Genomic DNA, 19413 nt, shown 5'->3' with positions numbered 1-19413 from the left:
CAAAATATAAAACAATCCTTTTGTATGAAAATGGGAAGTTTTATTCTAACACACACAACGCCATCTGAGCCCCAATGACGATGCAAATAACAAATGCGAAACATAATGCTGCACACTCACAGGCGTCAAATTAAGCTTCATTCGTTATTTGCATACGCAGAACTTGGCTCATATTTTGCTTTTATATTAATGTGTGTATGTACATGTCGCCCTGCCAGTGAATGATAACCACCAGGGAAGCTCCACAGAGCCGGGGGATAAAAGGCCAATAGGCAGCATGACCGAAGACGAGCTCAGCCTGGACACACTGCATTACATGCATGGAGTGAGTGTGTGTGACTGGGTGACTGCATTCAACTCTATGTTTATTATGTTACAGCTATCACTTGTCTTATTTCATTATAGAAAAAAAGAAAATATTTGTGAATTAATTTATCTTAGTTTTTTAAACATTCAGCATTTTAAATGTCTCCCACTACAGTATAAAGATAATGTCTATTGAAAAACAGAGGAAACATGAAATTATGAAATTACAATGTGACATTCTGGATACTGTAAAATGACTATGACAAGAGTGGCAGTAGATGGACAGTCGATGGGCCTGAAGTTAATATTAAAGCCTCGCTATGGACAGACAAGCTCTCTAAATTGCTCTCTAAGTTGTAATGGACAATCAGGGCGTGTACATGTCTATGGTACAGTCTACTGAATTATGTTGGACATAAACTGTTTAGGCTTATATCTTCAAAAGCAGCTGTTACAGCCCGTCTCTCTGATGATCAGTTTGCGGAATGATACAATATACATATCTGCATTAAATCAACCATTTGTTCTTCTTTGTAAAAACACTTCTTTGTAAAAACACTGTATCTATGCAGCTAATAAAAAATAGCTGCATAGATACAGAGAAAAGAAATTAATTTGACAGAAAGGGTTTTCTGTGCTTGCCTGCTGCTCCTGTTGTACTTCCTGGAGGATGATGGGTAGTGGAGTCCCCTCAGCCTGACTGACATCGTCTCAAGGGCGACTTGCTGGATGTTGCATTGAGTTGAATTTCGCTGCACCTGAAGAACACAGGACAAAACTTTATGAAAGCACACAAAATATGTATCCACTAATATTCTCTTTATTAACCTGGCATCATTATGATTTAGCCGGTTTTAGGTTTTTAAATAAAACCTAAAATAGCTTGACGAAAAGCTAAATGTAACTTTCTTCAAACTAAATATAACTTTCTCAAGTGTGGAATAAAAAGTGGAAACAAATGTATGTCTAAGACCAAAATGATTCATAAGCCTGACAGAAAGTAATCTAACTTCACCAACATGTTTCTTCTAATTGTAAAGAATAAACACATGTAGAAAAATGTTTCAAATTTCAATGTCAACTTTATTTAAGTAGCATTTAATAAACAAGTTGCACCAGCATGAAACACAGAAAGAACAATAAAATAATTGATAAGAATAGTGATGACAGAAACACAAAAGACAAATAAAAGAAAAATAATGAAATTAGTTCTATGCCAATATCAATTGACAAGTTTGAAGACAAACAAAATACTTGCCTACTAATCTGTCTGTTACCGCATTACTAGAGGCTGGGATTTCAAATGCAGTTTAAAGGTACTTTATCATATCCATGACTCAACAGTAACCAGAACATCAGGGCATAAAAGTGACTGAATGAGAAAACAATCTGAAATCTGTTGGCAAAGCATGCTGTCCTCAGGGTCCACTGGAGAGTCCATGCAGGACTGTGTAGAGTCAGTCAAGAACTTTTCTAATACCCTGAAAGATGACCTAATCAAAAACTTTTGAGGAATGCAGATACAACATTTGTACAGTGGAAGCGATTACGACATGACCAGAGGCTCAGAATCAAAGTAACAAATCAAGCAAGCCATGTCTCCTTTGGAGGAACAGAGAGCCTCCAAAGGAGGGGATGAACACACCCCCTGCCAGGTGTGATTAGCTGTTTGCTGTAAGAATACTGTGTGTGTGTGTGTGTGTGTGTGTGTGCGTGCAGGCGCGAGTGGGTGCGTGTGCATGTATGTGGTGTCCTCTAAAGCCCTGTAAGCGGCCAGCAGCCCACTAGAGAAACACTCCAGTCTTATCCTCCTGTCTCGTCTCTTGAGTGACAAAACATTGTATCTCACACACTCAGCCACACACCATCCATATGCTACAGGTTTATTATAGATGTGTAATGTACTCTGAATCCACAAATACAAATCTTGTCATCACAAATTACTCTCGGACCTGCATTTATCATAAACAGCTTTGTTCTAACACAAGCAGCCGCTCACACACACAAACTTTCATCAGGCTAGCACAAATGTTCTCATAAAGTCACACAAGCTCACAAATTGACCACGAATTGCTGCAGACACATGAACACACACATCACAGCAAGTCGTTTCTAAACACAATCATATAGAGGCACTCAGCACGCGGCTCAGATGTAATTGCATACAAACTATATGGAGATGAGGCTCCAATTGAACCAATGAAGGAAGGCTGAGTGTGTACAAATAGCGAGGCAAACACACACACACACTGCTTTTTCCCCATTCAGTAACAATCTGAATAAAGTATTGGCGCGCGGAGTTGCGTTTACCATCCGATCTACTTAGCAGAGTCGACAGAAGGATCTGGAAAGGTCATCCAATCTGTGGCAGGCAGAGATGCTCAATCAAAGGACTAATAAACAAGCAGGCCATACACAATCAACACCGCTGTCTGGATCACTGTTAAGATGAGAGCATGCTTTGTTTGCACATGCATTGCTGTTGCACAAACAAAGCTAACTGAAGAGGAAAAAAAAGAAAAGACTCTCACTCTGCCTAATGTCTCCTCATCTTCCCTCATTATTGTCCTGCACGTCCATCTTGGTTTGTATTGACAGGCTGTTTGCTGCCTGCCTGGTCAGTGAGTCAGGCTCTAGATCAGTTGCATCAACATTTTTTATGTGCTAATGTATACACAAATTAAACTATGTTTACAATTTGTTCTACATGTTAATAAAAACTGCTTATTTGAATCCCTTCTTAATTTTCAATGCAAAAGTCTGGCATAAAAAGATTTTTGAATGTTTCCACTTTTTTTATGGTTTATTTTTGGTGATAAACTCCAAATGCTTTAGGCTGGAAAGCTTCTCTCCAATCGCTCCTATCTTTAGCTCCCTCCAGAGATGATAGGTGTGGAATGCCAAGTGAATACAGGGCCAATATCGCCAATACAGATACCAACACTTACTCTTATTAAAGAATGATACATCATCAAACTTCTGTCCTTCAATTATTTGTATTGTTTGTCCTTTGAATTATTTTCTTAAAATACAGGAAAGGAAATTGGTCAAAGTTTAAATGCATCTACAAAATAATTGAACAACATATGAACAATAGAAAAACACAGCAAATTTTTGGGAATGGTGTTGTAAATGAATATTGCAAAAAAAAATTATAACATTTGAGAGAAAAAGTGCATCCATCCAAAAATCACATATTAGAAAATATCAAGACAAATTATTTTTTTATGGTCAAATTTAGAAACTACATTACAAAAATAATATAAAATTTCAGTGGGGAATCAGAAATTAAAGTGTCAATATTATAACATTAGCATCAATCAATTGATAGTTTTCAATTGCATTACTATTTGAATTAATCTGCCGACCTCTGCCAGAGATTCTCTATGAGGCTCAGCTGGGGATTGGCTCACTTTAAAATATTATTTTGGTCAACCAACCATTTCTTCACCACTTTAGTTGTGTGTTCTTGGTCACTCTGATGCTCAAACCCTTTTTGCTGAGAGAAATAAAAAACCAAATACTGCTTAAATTAAAAGAACATTTATAGAAAAAGTTAAGATTTTAATAGTCAGTGTATTTTCACTGCTAGTTTGCAGTGTATTTTCAAAAAATACACTGCAAAAATCTGCATGGTTTATTTCTGCAATTGAATTTTGACATACACATATGCCTGCATTAAAGAGAGTGTTTACAGCAGGAATAAATACTGTAGAGATTGGAAATTATTTTCTGTTTGTCCATTACTCAAAAAACATACAACAGATGGGCCTTGTATATTTATGCATAAGTGGATTTTGTTCTCCGACTTAATGGGTGAATCCTGGGTTTTCAATTGCATTTTTAGGGCTGCTAATAGACACACAAATCAATAAGAATCTGCCTCACTTGATGAATGAGGAGGGCTTCCCCTAATGCGTCCCATCCACACGCAGACACATGTATCCAGCAAGCAGTTCTGGATGTGAATGCTGTGAGAAATGTGCCGCTCATAAATGTGCTGAATCAAGACATTTTAGGGTTTTTTGTTTTCATGTCAGAGCCAATTTATCCAGCATCTTTAGAAACCCTCAGAACCCCATGTCTCTTGGAGTGCAGGCCCAGATTTTTGTGTTCTTCATGTGTAAAACCTATGTGGAGAAAATGTCTGTTGATCTTCTGCAGGGAGAGTGTGGCTTGATCTCTAATGAATGTGCAGGTGTTTGTGCTTGTTTTTCCTGTTGTTTGTGTGTGTTTACGTGTGAGCGTGTGTGTCTCCTGGGGTTTTCCTGGGGCTATAGCTGCCAATCACACAGCTGTGTAAAGACTGAGACCTGAGAAGTAGCACCATCCAATCAGTCTGCACAACCCAAAACACACATTCTTCTTCTCAGGTTAATTGAGATAAAAACACTACAATGAGTATACCACAGATGACTTCATCACTAAGCTCAAGAGCAGCACTGCATTAGTATTACATTAACAATGAGCTTAGTGTGTAGATTCCAGCTGCAGTCTCATATCTGCAGACAAGACAGTTTGCTGCAGTTTTCCTTCCTGTCCTCTGAGGTGCATTGATGATCACAGCCGGTCTGTAATGGACTGTATAACAGAATAAAAAAAGTCTTTACTAATACTTATTATTGCTGTAGTCTGAACTTCACTAGTTATCCAGGTGTCATTGAACAAAACATAATGTAAAGAGCATTTATTTACTCAAATGACAGAAAAGCTCAATTACAGGCTAATTCTATTAGAATCAGTTGTTCATGATCTACATGTTGCTTTATTATTAGATTGAATATAATTTCAGATTTTTGCATGATTTTGTCCAGGTTAACTTGAGCTATTGTTAATCTTTTAAACCATAGATAAGTAACCGTTAGGGACATATAAATATGACAAATTATTTTATATGATCAAATTTCTTATTTGATTACTCAATTAATAGTCAGAATAATCGATGGATGGACAGAGAGAATACTATGATAAAATTGTTAAAATTCATACGTTGTTAAAATTCAACGTATGCATTTAATTTCCAGCCTATCATAATTTATCAAACTTTATCACATGAAATATCTTAAGTGTCATGTGATAAGCATTTTTGCAGTTATGTGATGCATTAAATAAAACAGTTTGAAGACAAACTGTTTGAAGACAGTTTGTCTTCAAACTGTCCCCCATTACCTCCCTGGAGTGGTAGTGGGGGGCACTACCACCACAACATTCCCTCTCCATGTGGTAAGACAAGGTCATCCTGTTTACTGCTGGTATTTCCTCACCTTCCTGTAGATCTAATGATTACAGAAGGTGATGAAAGACAGAAGCACTGATCAGAATGAGTCTCTGTTCTGTCCAGAGACACACGATTCAGCCACCACTCTGCTCTGTTCATGCCCTGGACCTTAACTTCACATGTTAAATAACCTCACATATGACATGTGGGCATAAAAGTATCTGTATATTGTCTAAGTCTATCATCTAAGGTGAGAGATTTCAGCAAGTGGGTGGTTTTGTCTTGACAAAACAAAGCAGTCGGTAATGATACAGGATCAATAATGGATATGAGACAGCACACACTGTGGAAGCTAGCAGTGCAATTTGACATCTGACATGATTCAATTAATATTTTCACCATGGCAAACAATGTAAGAAAACAATAACAAAACAAACATCAGCAAAACAAACCCTTCTGCCATTTTACTATACCAAATTATTCAATTATCAATACAAGAACTGCTACAGAGATTAAGAAAAACATTTCAAAAGTCTTATTGATTTCTATGTTTCTAAATGTTGTTTGGAAAACATAAGCTTGTCAGTTTATCTAAATTAATTGTTGAATGAGTTTTAGAGCAACATGACCTCATACACAAAACCTTTTAATCTATTCATTGGTTGCTTCATGACGTATGAGTCAGATGATCTGTGAAAACAATTTAGCCTCATTATTGCCCTATGGTGCTGCTGTCATCTGCACACATACACAGCTCTGTCGCAAACAACCAATCAGAGCCTGAAGTAGGGACTTAGTGCTGTCAGTCATCCTGGTGTACACGCTGCTCACAGTCTTCCCCTTTCTCTCTGCCATGCTACAGCTGGTTGACCACAGCACACCCTGTCAGGAATGCTCATGATGTTTAACATGGCCTCCAACGACAGAAGATAAACAGTTTTCCTGGAACAGTGAAACTAAAACATTAAACTGCACTTAAACTTTCATCTATTACTGGAAAACCGAGGCCTCATCAGGCAGGTATTGATAGATAATAACACACTGAACTTTTTTGCCCATTTTCTCTATAACAAGAGTATGCTGCCTTTGATCTAAATTACTCGCCTTATGAATAATTGCCATAAGCAATTCTAATAATTATTCATCGCCTAACCTGACTCCTACAAAAGCACAACAAACAGGGTTTAGTGTATACAGCCACATTCACAACCAATAGATCAGTGAATGTGAAGGTGAGATGACAGACACATCTAGAGGAACAGAGATGATTTGTATGTCAGAAGAGAATATGTTAGATTTCATTTTGAAATTAACAAATGTCAACAACAGACATTAATTCAGTGTTTTTATTTCATTGCAGTTGCATAATAATTCCACTTTGGAATGCTGGTACAAAACCTCCTGGATGTAATCTGTTGTACTGCCTCATAAAGATTAGATTTTTTTTTAAAGTTGATTATTTCCCAATTAGCTTGCATGTTAATTAGAACAGTGACTAATGCTAGTTGGCTGCTCTAATGGGAGCGATCTGTCCCAGCGCTGGGAACCACTGCATGCCAAACAGTTTCAGTGCAAACCAGATCCACCTTAGAGAGTCAAAAAATGCCAGACAGGAAAGAGCTTAGTACTGGATGTAAGATACAACACTGCAGGATGACAATGTGGGCTATTCTTTGGTCTACAGCACATTCAAGTTTTAAAAATCAGAACAACCAAAATATGTCCTCTTAAAATACTATCAACATAACTAAAGTAATACTGCTGCTCACAGAGGTGATGGAATGAAAACCTTATTCCAGATCTTCTTTTCACTACATAAAATATATAAATGAACAGCAACAAATATAATTAACACATCTGAAAGTTGTGTAAGTTGGGACAAAGGTAAATAAATCAAAACCATATTTTTTAATGACATTTTGCATCAAATAATAAAAATGTTCTTCACCGCATATAAAAAGAAAATTATCTTGTTGGAGGACAAAACCTTTAAAATGAAATTTGGAGGAGATGCTTTGAGTTTTGGTTTTATCACCCACAAAGACTATATTATTTTCTTGACAGTGTTTTTTGACTTTTTGTGGGGGTGGGGTGTGTGTGTGTATGTTGAGGGGGGCTATGCCAAAATGTTGTGTTGACCAGTTTTGCCACAACACCAAAGAATGATGTGAACATACAAGGATCAATCAGAATTCTGGTTGGAGGTCCTCCCAATGTTATGTTTTTAGCAGAAAGCCTCATATGCTGTTTCTTAAAGGGGAACCTTGTAATGTGTAGTTCAGGAAGCACATTCTAATACAATCCCAGTAGCATCCACACAGCTAAACATGCTGCATTCCTGTTGTTCTCCCCTGCATGTTTCCCGATTTCATCTTCTGTCCATCTTTCTGTCAGCTAGAGTGACCTTGTATTTAATTTACTGATAATTATATGGATTTATTCCACAGAGAGGTCTTAATTAGAATGCTAGAAATATCGACTGCCTCTATCTTCTCCCTCTTCCTTCCTTTACACATCTCTTCTTCTCTATGGCCATCTATCTCTGGTTGAGCAACCAAACAGCTTAAAAACCTACTTAAAGGAAAGGAGGAGACAGAACACAGGGAAAGTAACATGAGCTTCGAATGAGTTTGTTTTCAACTTCTCAGATGCATCCAAACATGAATTATGTAAATTTAAAACTTTAAAAGCAATACATGTACTGTTTTGAATGCTGAAAGACATTTTACCATATTTTAATACTTTTAATTACTGATTTCACAAGAAAAAGGTTTCAACCTAAAGTCATTAATTCAGAATTTGATTAAATTTGTTGATCCCTGCAAAGCAAAACAATACTGGCATCTGTCGCTGAAAACAAATTAAAAACCATTAGAAGACTTGCAGGCATTTGGAAATTAATTTAACACTGTTCGTTGACAGTATGAACAAACTTAACAGCAAGGTATCCAATACTGTCACACTGCAGTTGGACAATTAATAAACCTCCTTTCTGTGTAACAAATATACAGCTTGTGGTGCTGAACATCCAGACACCGTGTTCTTAGTTTTGCTATTTGTACTCATTCCCTACAAAATAAACACTGCCCATACGCACGATATGACACCAAACTTATCACAAGCCAAAACTAAAGTGAGTGAAGTGAGGCAATCAACATTTAAAACCACTGTACATGGTTATCTAAATTCTAAGTCTCAATTAAGTCACTAACAACATGACATGTATTGAAGAAGAGGGGATGCAGAGAAACTGAGGCAGTACAAAGATTTGAAGACTTAATTCAAAAATAAGTATGCAAAAGTACAGGGAGGCAGAGGAGAACAAAAAATAGTGATGGGAGATCAGCCAGACTTAAAGGTATGTGTGGAGCAAAAAAAGGGAGTGCCAGACAAAGCCCTGCTTCTATGCTTGTGTCACGTTGCTGAAAACAGACAAACAATGCATCTCATTTCAGTGGACAATTTGCATGTGTGTTTTCAAAATAAAACAGTAATATCTACAAAATGACCTGTGCTGATTTGTGGGTTGTTGTAGGTAGTTTGATCAAGCAATCAGGAATAGTAGCATTTCAGAAGAGGATTTTTAACCCCTTAAACTGCAGCAGAACACCCACATGGTGTTTTTACATTGTCATTTCCAGGGGTGAGGGTTAAGGGATTTTAGGATTTGCCAAAATGAGGCCAACAAAAGAAGACAAAAACCTCTCTGAGAATTCTTTAAGATGACTGCTCACAATAAGTTTATAAAATAATGAACCCTTCAGCCTCTGCAAATACTCATCTTCTGAAAGTTTCCATTTACATCTGCAGCTTGATTATTGAGGATGTATCAGTCTTACACAACAGAGAGAAATTTAAAGCTGTTGGAAGAGTAAAATTCTGCATGTACATCTGAATATAATGATAACCAGCTAGAAATATGAAAAGAGAAAACTTTGAAGAATTGTTGTTTTATGTCTGTCTCAACAAGTATTGCACTCCCAACATGCTAAAGCATTAAATGTCAATATTGTCAAATTAGTCTATTACATAAAAGATAAATATAGCAGATGATTTGGGTGTAAATCTTAACAACTAAAAAGAGTTGACAGTTAAATAGGTTTCAGTTACTTTACTGTTACTAAGCTTAGGTTTGACAAAAGCCTTGTGGCAATATTGCATATACAGTTTTTTTTACATAAACATTTCACTACTCAATGCGTTCACTATGCATTGAGTAGTGAACTTTGAGGTAAACCAGAGGGCTGCAAAGTTTCAGAGGCTTCATTTGGCCACCAAGAAGCACAAGATTCAAACAAACAAACAAAAAACATGTGACCAGGGTAACCGGACCTAATGGGATTGAGCAGGAAAAACAAGCAAGGAGTGAGATCAGCAGAAGTGCTTAAGTACTGAGAGAGTGAAAGTTGGAACAAATGACTTGAGCTGATGATCAAGTCATTTGATGTGAGGGGAGAGGGAAAGTGGCACAGGGGGAAAAGGAGAGTTCACAAGAGACTGGGAAATAATCTAACACTAAAAAATAAAACTAGAGTAACCTGGAAACTAGACTCAAGAATATAAACTAGAATGACTAAGAAAGGACTGAGGTAAGATGAAAACAGAAACAATTCTGATCTAATGAAAGTAAGAAACTAAGGAATAGAAATAATAAAAACCCAGAACAGCTAAAACAACCCAAAATCCCGACACAACATTCATTATGTGTCAATGAATTGACATTGTTTGCAGATTGTGACTAATTGTTAAAGATTGCATCATTAAACAAAATCACAGAGAATTTTTTCGTCAGGGAATGAGATGCCGGTTTTGATGTACATAATTAAGCAACAATGGTAATAATACTAGGCAACTGTAACTGGAGATCAAATAGACTACAATTAATATCAAAGCACATCCTAATAATTATTTACATCTGAGATTTATTCTAAATGTATTTCAGTGGAAACAGTCTGTTCTGGGTATTGGGCTGATCTGAAAAAAGAAAACACAATAAAGTGAAATAAACGTTCAACTGAGCTAGCACGTCTGCCAACTTTGTTTTCTGCTGGCCGAGGCAGAAAGATATCACTTGGTTTTTTTGATGTGTGATTAATTATTTTGGTGCCAATCCATTGCAGCTTTCCTTCATATTGAATTATAATTTAAAAACATAATTAAGTTTTTAATCTGACTGACAAAAAGAAAACTCCACTCTCTTCTTTTCGTTTCTTCCACCAGATCAGCAATTTGGAAGCAGTCTGCAGGCCTTGCATGCAAGCCTACATAGACACAGCAAGGCAATTTGTGTTCTTTTTAAGATGGCAGCATAGTGGAAAATAGTGGTGGATAGTCCCAGCTTGTATTTATATAAATTTGAATGTTTCCTTGTGTCTAGTTCTGTCACATGTCATCCTGAAGGATAAATTTCATCTTTTCATTAAGCGACTGCCAAGGGGAGGGTGAGGTATAGAAAATCGACTTCTTTGAGCTTAACACAATGTTATTCCTTCAACAAAAACAAAGACGGAGGGTTGTTTTATTGATTTATTCATACATGTTTGAGGAATCCTTGACTCTCCCTGGCAACCAGTTGGGGGTGCCTAAAAGCTTGCTCTCGCAAAGCTCTGCCTATTTCCACAAAGTTCCTCCTGAAAGCTGTTGTCTGCAGCTGAGTCTCCACCTCACAGAGCAGCCCTTAGCAAACGCCTGGAGGAACTGAGTCTCTGCTGAGCTTATCAAGAACTACTTCTCAGTAAAATGCTATTAAGAAGAGCTGTAAACTATAGAGGAGCATTGTTGTGATCATTTTCCAATGCTCTGAATGCAGAGCATCAGAAAGAGCAGGAGCTTCTTAAAGAGACAGAGGAACTTCAAGGAGTCATATTTAAGTCATATTTGACACATATTACATTTTATCTGAAGGCAACATAGCTGCTACATTAAGCTCTAAAAATGGTACTGTCTGCTTGTAGTATATGTAATATTCCCTCTTTAAACATTTAGAGAAGATGAGGAAGTTTTCTTTTTATTTTGAAGGATTAATCAACATTTGATGTGAGATTTCAACTGAAAAAATTATCTGAAAGACATTAGTAGAATAAACAATTACATTTAGCATTTGTCAAACTAATGCTTATCCACTCATAATTAACAGAACAAAAACAAACAAATATGGAAGCTAATGAGCATAGAAGGTAATTCTGACAAAATGTTTCAGTTTTATAAGATGAACATTCAAAATATTATTGACCTCTAAGATATAGAATGGAATTTATCAATGTCTCAGAAATCTGAAAAGAGGGACTTTTTGTCACACTTTGGAGTTTTTATATTTACTTTAATCTAAGAGTGGGAAGTAAAATGGAAAGGGAACGCAATTGTTTAAAATCTGTCTTCATCCATCAGCTTTTAGCACCACAACTGACAGAAAAGAACTGAAAAAAAGAGTACCTTTCTCTAATCAGACACAGTAATCCCTTTAATTCAATTCAAAAATATGTTATTTATCCAAAAGGGAAACTAAATATTGTCATAACTTATATCATCCAAATATATTCAAAGAATCATTTTGGATGGTAATGCTGTGGGCAGGTCAGACCTCCAGTAGAAGTCAGTCAAGTCCCACAACTCCTCACAATAAAGATTATTACTGTCTGACAGCAATAGTGACTGTAATGACACTAACAGAATTGAAAGACAGGACAAAATAACTTTTATTGCACCTTTGCACCTGACATCATCACCGCAATATTTATCAGTATTCTCATTCATCGCAAGATTTTCTAATATCATGGAGTTCTACTAGTAAGGACTGCATTATTGCCAGGGATAAAAGAAAACTACCACTGAAAAGGAGCCATAAAACCACAGCTTATCCTTTTTATCTTATTTTGAGACTTGGTTGTCATAGTTTTCTTGGTAAAAATAGTTTATAATAACCCTTGACCTAACAGTACTAACTTCTGTACTGTCAGCAGAGAAAAAGAAAAAAGAAACCAAACAATCAATCAGAAAAAAAAATGTAGTTATCTCCATCTACTCAGTCTCAAGCTTTTCAATGATTATCATATAATTACAGACTGATGATCTGATTTCATGGATTCAAACAGTGAGACATGTAGCAAAAATTAATTAGTAGACTTTCAATTTCTGTTAACGCAACAAAAAGACATCCCCTGGTGCCGAGTTCAGTTCAGCCCATTAAAAATCCAGTAGATTCCTTCATAATAAAGTTACTTTAAACCAATTTAGAGTGTTCTCAAATCCATCACTATGGGACTCAGAACAAGCAAATTAGATGTGGCTTTTATTTATGTGTGAGGTGGGAGAGAGGGAATCAAGATTCTGGAGGTAAATTACAAGTAATTAAAGTCAATTTTGTGTAATTCATGATATAATGATAAACAAGTAAAGATAACACTTTTGAGCTAAGAAAATAATATTGTAAGCATAAAGATCCACTTGTGTCTTGGATAAATCCTCAAACCCAGATTATATTCCTTTCCTTGGACAAATTAACACTCTTGCATTAATCGGTTAATTTAGTTTGGCTGGATGGTTTTCAGTTTGAATGAGATATTTTTTTAAATCCCTTTAATTGAATTGAATATTTTAATTTCAAAACTAAGAACAGATTTGAATTTGCTTGTCGTAATTCAGATTGAAATATTTTCTTCATGCCTTTAAAAGGGCAAGAATGAAATCAAGACCTGGATTATTTTCCACATAGCGTGTAATGAACAAGATGGATAGCAAAGCCAAACAAAGTTATATCTGGGATGAGTGAGTGGGATTATTAGCAAACAACAAATTTAATTCTTTAAGAGAAGAGCAAAAACTTTCTGCAAACCCCAAAACATTTCAATAAGCACATGCTTTAACCGATTTATTAACTTCATTCTTAGGATTGAATGAAAATCTCAACTGGTAGAGAAAAAATACGAATAAAAGAACTGGAATTTAAAATGCAGTTATTTTGTCTCTTTGACATGACTAGCTGCTTCTTGTGAACATCCTAAGAATAAACTGAATTAGACATTGTTATTAACTTGTATTTATTTGCAATAGACCATAAAAGTTAAAATAATTAATACAACGTAATAATAATGATAATGTGGCAAGACTGTTGATGCTGAGAGATCCTAATATTTACCGCAGTGCATTGAGAAAGAAGTCTTCCTGAAGGAATTAACTCATGGAAAAAAGCAGTCATGCTTTTGAGCAATGCTCAAAGTTGTTTGAATATGAATACTACGTTAGAAAAACATATTAGAAATGCCGGGGCACCTGTTTGCTCAGGCATATCACAGCAGCAGCAGCATAATGCAAAAGGTTCAGGTCAAGAACTGGTTTGTTATACAAACAAAACCAGTTGAAAACTCATCTCAACTTTTAAACCTAGCCTGACTGTGGCTGCTTTTAATATTTGCAAATACAATTATTATATATTACTTGATGATTGGCCATTTGTCAACTAGTTTTAGAGAAAATGTATCATCACTTTTTACATTTTCTAATAACTAAAGTACAAGTATGATCGTGCAGAAATGTAATTCCAATGTCTAAAACTGCCTCCATTTACAGAATTTACAGACATTTTAGAGAATATTAAACTAAAAATTATAATGTTTTTTTCACAAGATTCAAAATTCTTGAAGCTTGTGGGAATCCTAATCCTAAACTTTGATTAATGTCAAAGAAATATATCACAGTTGCCCACTGGACAAGATCCTTTCTGAATTTCCCTAAAGTTGACTGTGTTGTATTGATCACGATCGGACCTTCTGCTAGTGAATCTGAAGTAGAGCAGATGAATAGATTGGACCAGTGTGTCAGAGTGAACATAAACTGGACTGGTTTATCTTGTCAAGTGTTTCAAGATTGTGCTGAATTAGTATTAATATAGAATCAACTTAAATGAACTGACATATAGCCTGGATTTTAGTAGTTTGTCATTGGGATGTACAAAAATATATATTTGGAAGCCAAAGTCAAACCTCTGATGATAATATAAATTCTCAGAGAGCTTTATGCATAAGGCTCTCAAAATTTGCCTTCTCACCCTGCAATCCAGAATGGATTTCAAATTTATCTTTACTAAATGTAATAACATAATCTAAACTCCCATTGAAGATTCTTTATCAAGTGAACCTGAATGACCAGGTTCAGTCTTAGCTTAGAAAATAAATCAGAGTTGGATACTGACTGCTAGTTTACTAATTTAAGTCGCTAAAAGGAAAATGTGAACCATAGGTTTCATTTGACCAACTAAAATTTGGACAACCAACAGGAGCTTCAAGTCTTTGGCTAACACCGTTTACTCTTATGACCAAGATTAAACACATGACCTAATGGATCCAGTAACTTTTCACTCTTTTCTGATAATTTGATTGAGAGCTAAGCCAAACTGCACAGATATTTGGAAATGTGTGACCAGTTACTATGACCAGTAACCACTGGTCATAGTTTCAGTCATATCATCAGGCAACTGGCCCATATCGCCTGCAACAAAAAAAAGTGTGTGATCTGCAAATAAAACAATTTTAATTTTTTGAGTTAGATAGCACAGATCATTTATGTGAATACTGAATAACTTAGGCCTTAACTCTGCCCCAACATGTCTTTAGACAGCAGTAGCAGCTCAAGGAGAAAGTGGAGAACTTTAACACTGACTTCACCACACCAAAGGTGCAGTTCACTCACCATGAGCATCTATCCGAGTCTATGGTGCATGTTGTTGTGGCTGAGTAAATGTGAAATATTTCTATGGATGTTCCTATAGATCCATTGAAATTATAGTTGTATCTTGAATGGTAGAGGAAATATATTTACTAAGCACCAGTTTATTGCATGCAAAGTTACAATATTGGGCTAATTAAACCACACAGCTTGCTGATGTTAGTTCATTACCTGTCCTCTTTATAGCATCTCTGCTTAATAGCCTTCTAAATGATCTAAAGTCCAAGTTATGATGGCTAACAAATACTCAAAACATGATGTTTGAATTAAACAAAGGATAATCAATTCTTTGGCATTGAGACTACGTATCAGAAAGAGCAGACAAAGATGGCTGCACCTGGACTGGCTGAGTGTTTCACTTCTGTCTCTTTTAGTAACAGCCAGTCTTTCAGGGAGCAGCAAAGTCAACCAAGGGCATTATTTGATATTTAATATTTAACAAGCTCATCTTATTATGATTAGACCTTGTGTGTGATTGTGTGTGTGCGCGCGTGTGTAGGCGTGTGTATATGGGAGATAGCGGGCACTGTCACTAAAAAAAAAAAAAAAAAACATGTTTTTGGTTTGGCTGCAAGTTATATATTGATTTTACAAACAAGTGATTTATCATAATTTTTCTTAAACTGTCATGCATTATTCTTCACTTTCATCTCCCTGCTATCACTCACCATGTCTTTCTGTCTGACTCAAACACACACTTCCTCTCTGCTTTTCTCTCTATGCAGCAGCACCATCCAACTCCTCGGTCAAAGCGAAATAATTGTCAATGAATATTTAACAAGGTTTCAGATAGTGGGATAGACATCATCCTCTCTCTCTTTTTCTCCCCCTCTCTTTCAAACACACACACACGCACACGTATTTAACTGTGATCCAGGCAGAGGTTAGCGATACAGCGTGGTCAGTGGTGCGTACAGCAGCCAGTGGATTAGTCGACAGGAGATGATGAAGTGCAGAATAAATACTAAATAAACACCCTCTGGTTTCACTCCTCAAATAGGAACCGAGCTTTCAGGTATCTCTGCACCCATATTTTTTGTCCTTCTTGACCTCCCTTTCAGCAACTGAATTTGTACCAATGACTGTAATTAAATAATAATTATCCACCAGTGGCAATTGCAATAATTTGGTGTGGAGAGTCAGAATGTCTCAATCTGAGCCTTGGCGTCAGCTCACGGTCCTGATCCAGTCATTGGTAATGATCAGTCCTTGACTAAACTCAACTCCTGTCATCTGTTAGTTTACTGTGTGATTTTATGCCAGCTGTTCCCCGAGCAAACTGTGCAGACATGATTTAAAATGCCAGTTTTTAAAATCAAAGCCTGTTTTCTTATAAACAACCTGTAAACATTTTATCAGTTTTGCAAATGATTTTGTTGATGTTATAAAATGTTTTTGCAATGATGTTCACTGGCTGTTGGTGTTTCCTGTCAGTAACAATTGACCAGTCTATCTGTTGGATACTATGCAAGGTCGAGCTGAAACTGTAGTGTTTAAATTGTATAATGTTCAACGTGGACAGCTAAGTTTATGAAGCAAATATCAAACCAAAGTACAATATGATACTCCTTTTAGTGATTTTCCTTTATCTAGTCAAGATAAAAGAAAATATCATTTTGATACAAAAACTAGAGATCTTATCCAACAAAAACTCTAGTTTTGTTAGACTAACAAAACTAGAGTTTAACAAAAACTAGATTGTTAGACTCTAACTAAAGTAACAAAATGACAAGGATATATTGTCCTCTCGCAATGTCCTTGGCATTGCAAGAGGACAAAATCTGCTTTTTTGCCAGAATTTAAGAAAAGTGATAAAATTATCTTTTTGACAATAATCAACCTAAAATAATGAAAATGTTGAAATGCAAAGATTATAGCAATACAAAAAGAGTGAGAAAAGTTATGTCGTCTCATCCATCAAACAGTAACAGATTGCATAACTAACAGTGTTGTCACAAAGCAGTCCTCATCAATTCACCTTAAATTCTGGTATCTCTAAGAAAGTCTGCAGTATTATGGCATTTTCTAACAAATGTAACTATCTCTGTCTGACATTGGGAAAGCAGGGCAAACTCTGGACAGATGGCAAGTCCATCAAAGGGCAACACAAAGAGACGAGACAAACAACCATATATACATACACACGCACATTGCCTCATCACAGGACATTTTGGACAGACCAGTTGATCTAACAGTCATGTTTTTGGATTCTGGGGGAAAACCAGTGATCACGCAGAAATACTCCAGGCCAGGATTTGAACTGTGACCTTCTTGCTACAAAACAGAGCTACCGATTGCTCTACTGTGCAGGCCTTTTACATGTACATGCCATGAATTTATTAACTACTAACTATACAAATTTCTTTAAAAAAAAAAAAAAACCTGAAGAGAGCCAGAAAAGGTTTTCGTGTAGACATGTACTTGATCAAATCTTGAATGAATCAATTATGTAAATGAATGACAGAAATCAAAGTTTCCCAGTATGACATTCACCATAGCATTCAGCAGGCCTCTACTATTGGACGCTTGTATTCTTCCATGTTGTGTTTCAGCGCCATGTCTTCCAAAGGTAAGTGACCCAAAAAACAGTGTTCATTGTTTTTTCAAATGATGCAAAAGATAAGGTGATTTGTTTGAACTTACATGACACCTCTAAGATTTAATTTATTTATTTATTTATTTTTACCTAGCTTACATTGCACATACAAACTTCATATCAATTGCATTGTATCTAGAATTCGCTATTATGCTTCATCCTAATAGATAGAGTTTTACTTCCAAACAGCTTTGTCCCCTGTTCTTTCTCGTGTTTCTTGCTCTTTCTCTCATTGTAATCAGCACCCCTTACAGCCAATCTGCTGGCCATAAAACTGTCTGCAGCCTGATGATGTACAACTCACTGAATTACCTTATCTGCTGCTGATTTACTGTGCCTCACAGGTATAGAGACAAAAACAGCCTCCACACCTCTGCCTGATCCATCTCTGCATCCCTTCATCCCCCAGCCTCCTCACATATCCTTCACTCTCCCTTTTCCACATCTCAGCATTGCTTCTTTTCCTCTTTCAGTAAACCTTTCTTCCTCCGTGTTGCCTTTTGTTCTTGTCAAATCTTTTCTTCAAAACATTATTCTTGTCCCTTACTTTTTCACTGTTACAGAATAGTGTTTTTCTGACTTTACCTTATGTGATACATTAACTTGATTCTAATCCTGCCTTTTTCTGTATTCACCTCTAAATGTCAGAACATTACTTTTTTCACCTTATTTACCACCAGTTACCTATCAATACAATAACAGACAAATATTCCACTGACCAGCTAACAGGTAAATATAAAATGAGCTTTTTGCTTTTTCAGAGATGGGGTGGCAATAACAAACAGCAAAACATGAGTAAATAGAGTTTTACAACTGCATTTAACGCTACAAAATACACATCAGACATTCTGGAGAGTAATTACAGCCTGTAGTGTTTTTGTTCTGTCTTATTTAAGAACAAGATGGAAATACTTTGATCAGAAACAGAGAGAAGGCATGTCAGTGAGTTTGCATAAAAAGTGTGCATGCCTTGATGTATGAATGCAAATGAGTGAAATGATATCAAAATGTGGTTTTGATTGTGTGACTTAAAGAGCAGAGCTAGAAAGAGAATGTAATTAAGTCACCAGGGAGGTGCGCAAGTGTTTGCATGTGTGTTGGGTTTGGGAGGAGAGTGTGAGTGTGAGTTAGAAAGAGAGCGAGCCCATTTGTTAATGAGTATTTTTGTTTGTGTCTATTTTTCATATCTAGGCATAGTCATTCATTTCAAATTATGTGTATGTTCAAGTTGATGAAATGTCTCTGTGCTTTGTGTGTCTGTGCAAACATTTACTGGTTTCTCATTAGAGCAAAATTCCTTCGTCAACGTTCCCTAATGAAAAATAAATAGTGTCCGCTGTTTCAGAACATCCTTTCAATAAGCAGAAAAATGCCCAGAGCAGAACGAGACAAGGCTCTTTCAAAATGTCTGATTTGCTCATAAGATATGGGATTAACATCTGCAATGATTAATTACACATATATATATATATATATATATATATATATATATATATATATATATATATATATATATATATATATATATATATATATATATATATATATATATATATATATATATATATATATA

At 36.0% G+C, this 19413-nt stretch overlaps 1 protein-coding gene across 1 annotated transcript in view; it reads right to left on the bottom strand.

Annotated features, from left to right (window-relative positions):
• Window positions 1-19413, bottom strand: part of akap6 (A kinase (PRKA) anchor protein 6) — a 165507-nt gene that overhangs the window by 71518 nt on the left and 74576 nt on the right. Inside the window, exon 14 of the mRNA XM_055057090.1 lies at window positions 949-1064. Within this exon, the coding sequence (XP_054913065.1) occupies window positions 949-1064 (116 nt within the window). The remainder of the gene's footprint in view (window positions 1-948; window positions 1065-19413) is intronic.

This window comes from Poeciliopsis prolifica, unplaced genomic scaffold (assembly GCF_027474105.1).
Source record: "Poeciliopsis prolifica strain line A6 unplaced genomic scaffold, Auburn_PproV2 SCAFFOLD047, whole genome shotgun sequence".
Lineage (NCBI taxonomy): Eukaryota > Metazoa > Chordata > Actinopteri > Cyprinodontiformes > Poeciliidae > Poeciliopsis > Poeciliopsis prolifica.
Note: the sequence above shows the minus strand (reverse complement) of the source record. Positions and strands in the feature narration are given on the sequence as shown.